The 11,874-nt window shown below is 41.1% G+C and overlaps 1 protein-coding gene across 1 annotated transcript in view; it reads left to right on the forward strand.

Annotated features, from left to right (window-relative positions):
- The window catches only part of abca12 (ATP-binding cassette, sub-family A (ABC1), member 12), a 68,180-nt gene that overhangs the window by 7,143 nt on the left and 49,163 nt on the right, over window positions 1-11,874 (forward strand). The window contains exons 10-23 of the mRNA XM_070975575.1: window positions 78-178; window positions 1,041-1,187; window positions 2,062-2,228; window positions 2,710-2,843; window positions 3,494-3,624; window positions 4,051-4,215; window positions 4,986-5,194; window positions 5,629-5,762; window positions 6,413-6,527; window positions 6,809-9,433; window positions 10,423-10,535; window positions 10,769-10,836; window positions 11,297-11,445; window positions 11,605-11,735. Coding sequence (XP_070831676.1) covers window positions 78-178; window positions 1,041-1,187; window positions 2,062-2,228; window positions 2,710-2,843; window positions 3,494-3,624; window positions 4,051-4,215; window positions 4,986-5,194; window positions 5,629-5,762; window positions 6,413-6,527; window positions 6,809-9,433; window positions 10,423-10,535; window positions 10,769-10,836; window positions 11,297-11,445; window positions 11,605-11,735 — 4,389 coding nt within the window. The remainder of the gene's footprint in view (window positions 1-77; window positions 179-1,040; window positions 1,188-2,061; window positions 2,229-2,709; window positions 2,844-3,493; window positions 3,625-4,050; window positions 4,216-4,985; window positions 5,195-5,628; window positions 5,763-6,412; window positions 6,528-6,808; window positions 9,434-10,422; window positions 10,536-10,768; window positions 10,837-11,296; window positions 11,446-11,604; window positions 11,736-11,874) is intronic.

The raw sequence follows: 11,874 nt of genomic DNA on the forward strand, positions 1-11,874 counted from the left end.
AACACCAGAAAATGTTGTCAGTCAAGTTTTGTGCTGATACACCATAAGGATGTAACATCTGATCGGATTCCGCTTAGATGTGTCCATTTCCCTTGGAGCGGTCGTCACGCTGCAGAATGACTCACTAAGTGAAATGGTGAAACAAGTTCTACAAGGGGTCCAGATACCGCTGGACAAGGTACGTGCTGACCACAGTCATTGTACAGTATATTCCCTTATGGTATGTTGAAGAAATATTTCAACCGTTTCCATACAAATTTTTCACTCCAAGTGGAAATTTGTGTTATTTTATTTTACGTATTAAAATTTTCAAGTATAAAATAGCACAGCAGCTTGCCAAACTGGTTTCATCCCACACAGCATGCCAATACGGAAGTCTCTTATGTCGCATTAAATTTTCCGTGTTGATTAAGAAACCAGATTTAAAACAGGAAAGTGGAGTTGAAGTTCCAACTAAAGATTAAAAAAAAGGTCAGTGTTTTGGGACTTGTATCCACTTTCTTGCCAAGAGTTAAGATGTCAAGAGCAACACCAGTCACATACTATACACTTAATATGTAGCTTGAGCCAATAGCCTGTTAGCATAGCTTAGCATAAAGAGTGGAAGCATAGGGAAACAGCTAGTCTGACTTTGCTAAACCCACCTGCCAGCACCTCTAAAGCGCACTAGCTAACATGTTACATCTCGTTTGTATAATCCTTACAAAAACTGAAACTTAAAAAAGGCAGTTCAACATTTTATTGGGGTTATGTGCCACAACATTTCTTGGCTGGATACAGCATGTTGACAGTGAGTTTAGAGGTGCTGGTTGGTGGGTGTTTTCACATTTGGACAGAACCACACTATGTTAGGTATTGGCTGCTAAGCTATAAGCTACAGCCATCTCCTGGCTGTAGCTTCATATTTAATGGGCTGATATGAGAATATTATCTGCACACATTTTGATTCAGCACCCTTTCTGACTATTGATAAATGAGTGATCTCTATATTAAGAGTTTGATCATAGTTTCATTATATTTACTGTAATTCTCTTCTCTAGGCGATCGGCCTGACATTGGACAAAAACATGGTGCGTCGCTACTTGTGTGAAAACAGCAGTAACCCGATGTGGCTATCAGCAGCGTGCAGCACATACACTGTGGACATGCTTCTGGGCTGGATCAGCCCGGACAAGGTGACAAAACAGGTAAGTTAGAGTGAGTTAAATATTATCATCATCAACAGAGGACAATCACAGACACCAGACATGGATTCGCCGCTTGATGTGTGTGGGTGGCATCCTTTTCTGTTGCCTCTCCTCTCTCTCTCACTCTCATGCTGCTTGCCTGTGTTATTCTGATTTGGATTCTCAAGTGCCACCTTCACAAGTAATTAGATTCAGAGCACACTGAATAATTAGTGTATGGCCGCACGAAAGCTGTTGGCCGTAGCAACAAGCAACTGCAACTCCCGGGTCGCACCTGGGGAACCGAAAGAAATCCAATTAGCCCTGCCATTGTGGTGGACGTGTTTTGATGAGATAATTCCCAATCAGAAGCTGTTAGCTAACACTCTCATCACTCTGTGTACCCGCTCAAACAGTCAGCCGGACATCAGTTAGCAGCCTAATGCTGGCATATAGTAATAATGTGCATGTGTCGCATTATTCTGATGTGTCACCTGCAGGTTCAGTGCCACGGTGCATTCATTATGTGCTAATGACATGCAGCGCAGTGCTAGTGAATAACCTGTTAATTTGACCCCAGCTTTCTGCTTTGCTTTTAGCATTGAATGTACAGAGCAGAACATAACAAAATATGCAATATTACAAAATAGCAAATGACACAGTGTGTAGTCTTTGATTAGATTTGGACAAATTACATTAACCATATTAAGATGAGGTTTCATTTGTTCACCTTGCTTCTTGCTGACCTGCTTTAAATTTGGCTTCATGGTCTGCTTCAAAGACTGACAGACAGAAAGAGGCACAAGCACAGCAGACAAAGACTGACTTCTTGTCCAGGTTGGATTGTACTGAAACATCTCTTCCCTCCCATGTGAACTATATTTATTATTCCCAGGCTCTCCTGGCATGGAGTAAGCATGTTGCGCCACATGACTTGTCCGTCGCCAAAGGCCTGCTGCACAGTCTGATGGGAGGTGTATCCTCAGGAGGACATGGAGGCTCCAGCATCAGGAGGGCCCGGCGTAGCATAGATACACAACCACAAAACATTGAGGAAGAGCTGTAAGCACAGTTGTCTACTTACATCGCCAATTGCATTATACTCTACCTAATTTTTATTGCTGCAGTGGCTAAAAAAGCAGATTGGATTGAAGCGTCTGAATTTCTGAATATCATGCAAGTGGAAGGATTTTTTATGAATGTATATGAGTGCTCAGTTTTATATTTTTGGGGAAATTGTTTGGGGGATGTGTTTTACAGATAACATTTGGGGATGTTAAAAGCCGTTTTTGTACCAATAGATTGAAATTTGTTGTACAATTTGTTCAATAATTTCCCAGCCTGTTCAATCTTTCATACCTTATACTCAGAAAGAACAGTGCGTTGTCTCTGTCTTTCTCACTTTCTGCACCTCTTAAGTTTTTAAGAATGAGAAATTCTTCTTGCACACATTATGAGAATAGACACCTGAACACAAAAAGTCTAGTGTACAGTAATGTGAACAAATTGTACTTTAACTTGAGTCTGGCCTTGTGCTTTGCAGGTTTTTGCAGGTCGGTCATGTGGTGATGGAGATTATAAAAGTTGTGCCTGAGGTGGATATGGTCGTCCAGAGCATCCTCAGAACTGGTTTTCAGTCCATGAAGTCAGCGTCACTAAGCCTCGATACTATCGAAGGTAAGATGACATAACATCCTGCTGTCAGCGAGGTCTCTTCTTTGGGGTGTCGGAATTTTCTAACTACATATATGTCACTTTCAGCACTGATTTATGTCTGCTCAACATTTTGTCCTGTCAAGATGAAATATATTATGACAGAAATGTTTGAGCTTAACTAAGACAACACGGTAAATATAGAGCAAGAGCAGAGATAAAATCTTCACAGGACGTATTGTGCTCAGTTTAAAGACCGTGACTTACCCTTTTCTTCTTGGTCACATACTTCTACGGTCACTATTGTCATCTCTCCCTGGAGTGCCCATGTACTGTATAACCGAGAGGTGAATGGAATCCGTACACACCCTTTCTCATGGGACTGATGAAAGATAGAGGGGGTTGAAGCAAAATAGGACTAGATAGGTACCATGCAGGAAATGGATAGACACACACATGCAAAAAGGAAAATTACAAGGCTTAATAACAAACATCCCCTTGAGATGTAATATCCAACAGAAATGAAAGTCAAGTGGGTGACTTGACAGTTTCTTTTTAAAACTGTGTTGAAAATGTGCTTTTATTTTTGACATATCACTGAATATGACTGCAGTCAACTGATCTGGCCTTGTCTTTGTTGTGTATTCATTGTCTACGCTCTCCCTGCTTTACAGAAATGATGGTAAATCTCCTGAAAGATGCTGATCAGCTCCAACTGACTTATCACACGTTGCTGACGAACCAGTCTCAGGCAAGCGTTTGGATCGGTCAGGTCCTGGACAGCGTGGTGGAAATGATTATGAAGGTATTTTACAACCTTTATTTTTGTAATTTCACAGCTCACCACACTCACTCGTGTCATTGCTTAGATGTGGGTGGGAGTGCATGTTTGGGTTACCCGCACAAATAAGACAGGTTAGAGGACAGGTTGGGACAGTTTCCAGCCTTCAGCTGAGACAAAACCCACGTGACAAAACATTTTTTTCCTTTAAACTGTACTTGGCTCACTTTGCTTATTATTTATTCAAGGACATGTTGAGCAACTAAGCAGTGTTCAAACTTGCAAGGCTTTACTTTAAAATAAGTAAGAACATGAAGAAATGACTGAACTCATCCACTGACAGCTCTCATATGTAATACTTTGATCTCAGGGGATGACATGTTTGAGGTTTTTGATAATAGTATGCAAAAAACATTAAGTTGATTGGTGCTTTTGCCTCTGTCTTGCTAGAGTCTGTCATCGGAGTATGTAACCTGTGAGGATCTCTTGAGCCCCTTTGAGAGCCTCTTAAACACAGAGAGCGTGAAGATTGAGGTATGGAGATCAGTGATCTGCCAGAACAGCTCCAAGCTACAGCAAGCCCTGCTGATGGACTGGCAGCCCGTGGTTCAGAAGGTAAAATTTGGATGATTCCAAAGTGATATGCTGCCTAAATTTACTTATTTTCTGAAAAACATTAAGGAATTTAAAGGTCTCCTCCAACAGTCGTTCATTTCTTTATTTTGGAATAGATTTTGTATGTGTACGAAGCTTGAAAAATAATCCAGCAGCAAGTTTTCTGCTCTTCCCTGCTCTTCTGGAACAGTGCAGGGCAGTCTATGGTCTATAATCTATAGTGCTTGTACCGTGATGTTATAATCATGCTGCAGCATTCCTTGAGGAAACCCTCTGGAATGCCTGTGTTACGAATGTACCAGCATCGCCTACTGCTTACGTATCAGGTGGTGTCCGATTTCATAGGTGAAGATGTTAAGCCCTGTCCCTTGAAGCTCTGCTCTAATGTGCCACTACACAATAGAGAGCACTCCAAAGCTACTGGTCAGGCCAAGGTTGGGGGGGGGGCTTGGGATTGGGCTTATAATTGGTAGACATATCATGTCTAGAAATTCTTCCAGACAAGCGCTATATGATATACCGCAACATCCACAGAATGATAAAGAAGCTCCAGCTTCAAATATCAACTCTTAGGCAGTTTAACATTATGTTTGACCTTTTGATATTCAAGTTGAAAGCACCCAGAAACATACGCCTACACATGCATGAGTCATATTAAGAACATGAACACACATGAATATTAAATGTCACAGAGAATTCTTAGGGATTTTAGGGGCTTAAAACTGTACTCAATTAAAATTCAAATCTTGTTTCATATTATGCTTCCACAGGCACAAGAAGTGTACAGCACCATCATAGGCCAAGCAGACTACAATGTGACGCTTCCCATGATTCTCTCTGAGTGGCACAAGTTGTGGAATAACAGCCTGCAGTTTGGAGTGCTTTTGGAAAGACTGGCCACAGAGCTGGGTGGAGAGTACTGGATGAACTGGATGCCAGAAAGCAACACTCATGATGTTGTTGGGACACTTCAACAAAGGTCTTGACAAAGTGTTGATTATATACCTGCAGGGTTTCATTCCAGAGTGCCACCATGCTCTGCATACCTGCTTTTGATCTGAATAGATGACTGATTGTAGGCTGTCATATCTTCTACAATATTGTTATTTTGTATTTAACAGCCTTAAAGTCTATATAGAATATATCATATAAATAAATAAAAAAGTCTTTAACTGAAAGATTTAAGACTCAGACCTGCCAACGCTTTTTAGTGTAGCAATTTGATTTAAGTTGGACAAGCTGACGTAAATGGCCCATTTCACTGAGTTTTGTGGTAGGAAAAAAAATAATGGTTAATAGGAGGATCGATTTTCCACCATGGTGGTGTTTTAGATCATGTGCACAATGTCTCATTTCATGCTGTCACTTATCATTTCACTGTCTCAACTGTGTTGTGCTTTACTTTGCTTCTAGTGCATTCTTTGCCATGGTGAATTTTGGAGAAAAGATTGAGAAGAGTCAACTGTGGCCGGAGGTTAAGAACTATTTCCACATGGTTTACTGGATTTTGAACTACAGGCCTGGTGTCACCACTGAGCCAGCGAACTGTGAGTCCAACTTCTTCTCTCCTCTTCTCTAATCTACTTGTGCCAAATTAGCAGCTACATATTTGTGTTGTAATTATTAAGATAATTAGCCTGCAGTAGTGTTTTCCTTTGTTGTCCAATTCTCTGCAAGAGTTTGTCAGCACAGTCATCATCTCTGCAGTTATATATTTATTTTATATTTTCTGGTATTATGCTACACGCAATGTGTGTATTACAATTATGGGTGCAATTGTGCAGTTATCCATGATGGTCATAGTATAATTGAAACGTGTTTTTTTGGGGGGGGGGGGGTTTAAAGCTTTTTTAAATTTTTATTTATCACTGAATCACTTTTCTTCCTTGGCTTTTGACTCTTTAACTGCTGTCAAATTCCCTGTTCGATAATCAATAGTTTATCTTATCTTATCTTATCTTATCTTATCTTATCTTATCTTATCTTATCTTATCTTATCTTATCTTATCTTATCTTATCAAAAATAAGTAACATTTGATCTGGGACGATAAAATGAAGCTGACATTAGAGTGTCAGATATGTGCTAGGTTAATATCTGGACTTAATAATTGCAAAGTGTATTAATTCATTTCCAGAATAAGTGGAATAGACACATCCAATTCAAGTATGTGTGTGATATGTTTACCTTTCCCTTTAGGTACCATTGACATCTCAACCTTAGCCATTCAATGCGATACTGGTTTGAACTGGCCACAGTTTGTTCAAGCAATGACTCAGGCTCTTATGTCGCCAAACCCAGACGTCCTGGTTACGTAAGTGGGCTTGGAAGTTTTAATGAATGATCTTTTATTGACAATGGAGATGGTGCATGTGTTGTATGTGCTCTTGAGTGGACACATATGAGAGTGGTATCAATATTCTCATAGAGGGGTTTACTCTAAAATGTCAATTTACTTGTTTCAGGAATAATTTGCTAATATGATTACTAGCATTGCTAGCGGAAGAAGTGTTATTTATTGTAACTGTTTTTCATACATAAGTCATTTCTGAGATTCTGTCATGTTCATCTTCCACTCTTCTCTTTTCTCTGTAGTTGTCTCAAAGGAACTGTGAATCTGTTGCAACATGTGTACGGTAACATCTATAAACACCTGGCAGGATCATATTTGAGAGAAGAAATCCAAGGTGGAGATGCCCTCTCAGCCTACATGATTAACCTGATGCACAGCCTGGATGGCTTTGTCCAGACCATCTCCATGCTTTCTGACCAAAACATCTCAAACCCTGATGTCATGCTCCCCATCATTGGTAACCTGTTACAGTCTACTGGTCTGACACCACTGCTGCCGCTGCTCCTCAGCGATGGTCACCTCAATGTCTCGACAGTGCTCGATGTTGCCTCAAAGATTGGCAGGCACAATCAGCACATTTTTACCTTCAATGAGACAGACCCAACGATGCCTGAACTGGAAGAGTTGATAATGCAGTTCCTCTCCTTGGAGAGTAACCTCACCATGTCTCTCTCCCACATCATGAGTCACCCTCTGCTTACCTATTCAAAGTACTTAGATCCTGAGCATTTGGCCCGTCTCAGACAAGCCATCCAGCCTTTCACCAACCAGACCTCAGCAGGTGTTGTTGAGACCATCCTCAGTGCCATTGAGCTACTGAAAACAGTGACGGATTCTCCGAATGGTGACCCAACTAATATCATTCTTGGGTACATACGCCAGCTTCAAGAATTTGTGATGTCTACGTATAGACTGCGAAAAATCCAGCAATTCAGGTTACCTAATGGGGAGCTGAGCACAGCACAAGTCACTGACCTCCACCTGCTTTCCAAGGACTTTCTTAACCTCCTCACCCCTGAGAGCCTTCAGAGCCTGACTCAGGCTGGACCGGATGCTGCCCAGAACATTGTTATGCAGAAATTTGTGGCATTACTACCAAGTGAGTTGCAACAAGAAGCTATTCATTTCCTCAATGATTTCAAAGCTCTGCAGTCTCAAATGGCCAAATGTGCAGCAGGCCCGGACTGTTTGGCTGGAATCTCAGAAATCTTCACATTTCTCGATCAGATATTAAACATGATGCTTTCGGCCAATGGTAGTGTCACCATCAAAATAGCTGCAACCCACTCTGCTCTGGGGAGACGGGAATATGAGGAACTTGCATCCTCGTTCTTCTCACTCCTTCTGTCTTCAAATGATGCTGCTTATGTGGAAACCTTCAAACAGACTCTTCATTTCATCAGACTCATCATAGCGACACCAAATATCACTGTGTCTGGTGTCCAGAATGCTCTGGGACAGACAAACCTAACCCTTGAGGAGCTGAATAACATTGCTGCAGTTGCTGGAGCTGCAAACGTGAACAGCCTGATGTTAAATATAATGCAGATCGTGGATACTCGCCCGTGTTTTGAACCACAACTGAACCCGCTGGTGACAGCTGAGTGTGTTAAGGGATTGATAAACGGGGTCAGTGGTTTCCTGACATGCTTACCTGCTCTCCGTAATGAGACAGCCATCCTCTCTCTCATCCCGCTAATCGTCAATACCACTATCATTGATGTTGTCAATGTTAACTTCAGCAATCCTAACATGGCTCTTGTACACATCCTGAACAGCACCCTGGCCAATGTCAAGATGAGCCTCCAGCTGAACCACCTGAACACTCCGGAGATCATGAATGAAATCAGAGTGCTGGAGGGTCTGGTACGACTAGCTGCTGATCCAGAACCATTTAACAACTTGAACACCACCTTGATTGCAAACCCCATGTATGCTCAGAAAGTATATCTGAAGATTATAGATTGGTACTTGAAAAGGCTTGAAAATATCACCAGCAGCAGCTCAGTCTCACAGCTCCTCCATCCCTTTTTCTCCCTCACACAAATGCAGGTGACAGTACAGCTGGCACAGACAAATTTTTCTTTGTATGTGTCTAGCCAGGTTGAGTTCCTCATAAACAACCTCCAGTACCCAATAGATGGTGCAGGGGTGAGTCAAATTGGCCAGACAGCAGTTGAGATCCTCCGGCGTCTATTTGAACTCATAAAGGTCAACTTCGAAGCTCAGAATAGTGTCCCAGGCTCTGAGCCGTTGTTCAACACAACCATTCTGTATGCCACTGAGCTCCAAGTTAAGCTATACCTCGACCTTATACAGAAGTGGATGAAACAACCCAGTGTCCCTTTGGTCCTCACTAATATGCTCCAATGGGGACACCCTTCTATGAATGCTTCCACCCCTGTGACAGACTTCCAGCACCTGCTGCAGACAATGGTTAATATTCTCAGTGATGATCAACGGGCTTACCTCTACATCATTGGCAATATCACTCAGTCCCTGAGCAAAGCCCTGATGGTGGCAGAACAACCAGGTGGCCTCCAGAGCAACCACTTCTTAGCTGCCATTATGGAGGCAGTCCAAACCGCCATGCAGATCTTGACTAACACCACTGGCCCCCTGCCACTCTCAGTACAGCAGAACATCCTGGAAATTGTGCAGGACTCACTTAAGCTCATTGTTCAACCAGACATGAATTTTGCCTCATCACGTAACATCTCCCTCATCATCCTTAAGAAGGCTGGGAGTGTCATCCAACAGACGATACCAGCAATGTTTGCTGAATACCTGCTTTCTGGACTCAAAGTGGCAACTACATATTTTGAGACCGCCTCCATGGCCAGTGGACCAGACAGCTGGAATCAGTTGTGAGTGATGCTCCCATTTTCCAAATATTTCAATAGGCCAAATGACTATATTTCCTTTTTATTGTCTTTAACACACTAAACATGAACAATTTAGCAAAAGTTTCCAAAAACTCAATAGAATAAAATAATGTTATATTCATAATGTATATATATAGGTGTGAATATTTTAGTAGTATTGAATAATAAACTAATTGAAATAAAAATCTATGACAGGGGTTTGGCTACTGAGATTAAATTACTGGTGAGTAAAGTAAATGATTTTAAAGCTTCTTCTTGTGGCAATCTAAGAAAGGAATATAATCGCTAGCTGTGAAGATGGTGGCGCATTTAGCAGCGGAAGTGCCAGATGTTCCGTTCAAAGCTAAAAAGAGAGCAAATATTGGACTTATATTCATCAGGTGGACAGAGACACTTATTTTTCTAATGCTAATCTGCAGAATATGTTAGTAAGCTAACAAGTTTGATGTGTCAATTTTGTAGAAAATCAGAAAAGCCTTTATTGTCAAGTACAATAATAATAGAATTTGCTTTGGTGAAGTTGGTGCATGACACATCTAAGGCGATATGTCAGTTTTGCCTTTATATCTTTCTTTGCTGCCCCCAAGTGGTCAAATAATCAGTTTATTGCAGGTTTAATTATGCATGTTAAAGGGAAGTAGACTTGGTTAAACAGACCATTTTAGACTGCATTTTTTCCTCATCTGTGTTAAAGAGATAATATCTCTTTATGTGATATGCAAAGGTCTTTTGATTGTCCTCTCAAAGCAATTAGTTCATGTAAAGTAATTGCATTCATCATCAGAAAAAAGGTCCCTGACTGGATCACCAGCAGGCATCTGCATTTCAGTGATCACAATTGACGACAGCTGATGTAGATGCATCATTTAAACCAAACCCAAATATGGAGTGCATGCCTTCCTGTGATGCTTTGATGACTTTTTGAAGAGACATGTTCAGATGCAAAATATTGATGTTCTTTGTTTCTTAAGAATTTTGAATGAGATGAAGACAGTCCAGAGCCTCCTGCCACCGAACAGCACAGCCCAGCACTACATTTCTGTCCTCATTAACATCACTCACTTCATCTTGGAGTCTGGCCAAGGCAAGTCAGCTTCTCTGTGTCACTGTAGGTGGACATGTTGAATCCTGATGAACTTTGATGGAGAGGAGATCACATCGTGTACTTCATTATTCAAGCGTTAATGCCAGAAGGCCTAAGAGCTGTGGATCAAAATAGCCCAGCGTTTCTGTTGTCTGTTGTGAGGATAAGACACTTCACTCCATTGACACTGAAATCGAGGTCCACTGTATAAACAATATTTCTTGTGATTTCAGGCAACTTGAGTCTCTGGGCAAGTTTTGAGAGTGCATCAGCAGAAAATTTGTACATGATTGTTGGCCAGGTAAGGCTTAACACACTGTCACATGCATACATGAGAAGTTCATGACAAGATTCTGTTTGTTCTTACTTCTGTTAATTAAGTTTAGTTGAAATTCATGTTGAAACCATCGGAAGGCCAGCATGTTAAAAAAAGTACATTGCGTAAAAAATAAAATGCTGCTCAAGCATCTCAGTATCATCTGTTAAGGACTGGAACATGTTGGCCAATGATTTTCCAGACTTTCCGGTTCCAGACCACACATGATCAGATAAGTTGGTTATCAGGCAATGTACTACCATTTATTATCACAGACAGATGAACAAAGAAAAAACAAAACAAACAACATGTTCTTTTCAAATGGCACATGAAACACATGCCTTGTGTTTAGGTTTTGCTTGAATAAAATCACATAAAATCTGTGTAAAAAAAAAAAACAAAAACAAAAAAAACATTCCTAATTTATCCCTTTCTTTATTATCAGATGGGCAAACTTATGAGCATGATTTGGCCACTTGTGATGGGAGGTCCAGGCTCACATATGGCTGCTCCATCTCTGGAGAGCTTTGTTCATCTTGCTCCAGTGCTGGAGCAGGTGGTGACTGGGAAGGCAGACCAAGACACATGGAACAAGTAAGTGTAATGAAAACAAACCAAACAAGTAATTACATTGTGCTGCATAATTTGTACATCTGTGTGCGATGATAGTCAAATTAATTTATTTATTTCAAAATAAAAGCTGCTGTTCAGTTGCTTCTGTTGTCACTCTAAACCAAATGTGTTTCGCCACAGACTTGAAAAGATGCTAGAGGCCCTACTGTCAACCCTCAAAGGAACAGAGCTGTGGGACAGTGTCTCCTCTGTTATCCCACTGTTTGAAAAAATCATAGGAAGCATGGTGAACACCACCCAAGCAGAGAACGGTGAGAACGCTACTCAACAGCTGCTGTCTTACATTTGTGTAGCCAGGACAAAGATACACAGTAGGAACGAAGCACAGTCACTGACTGAAGGAAGAATTGTCCCCTTTAGACACACCCCTTTTCAATGGTGATAGGGATC

The sequence above is a fragment of the Chaetodon trifascialis genome, chromosome 12, assembly GCF_039877785.1.
Source record: "Chaetodon trifascialis isolate fChaTrf1 chromosome 12, fChaTrf1.hap1, whole genome shotgun sequence".
Classification (NCBI taxonomy): domain Eukaryota; kingdom Metazoa; phylum Chordata; class Actinopteri; order Chaetodontiformes; family Chaetodontidae; genus Chaetodon; species Chaetodon trifascialis.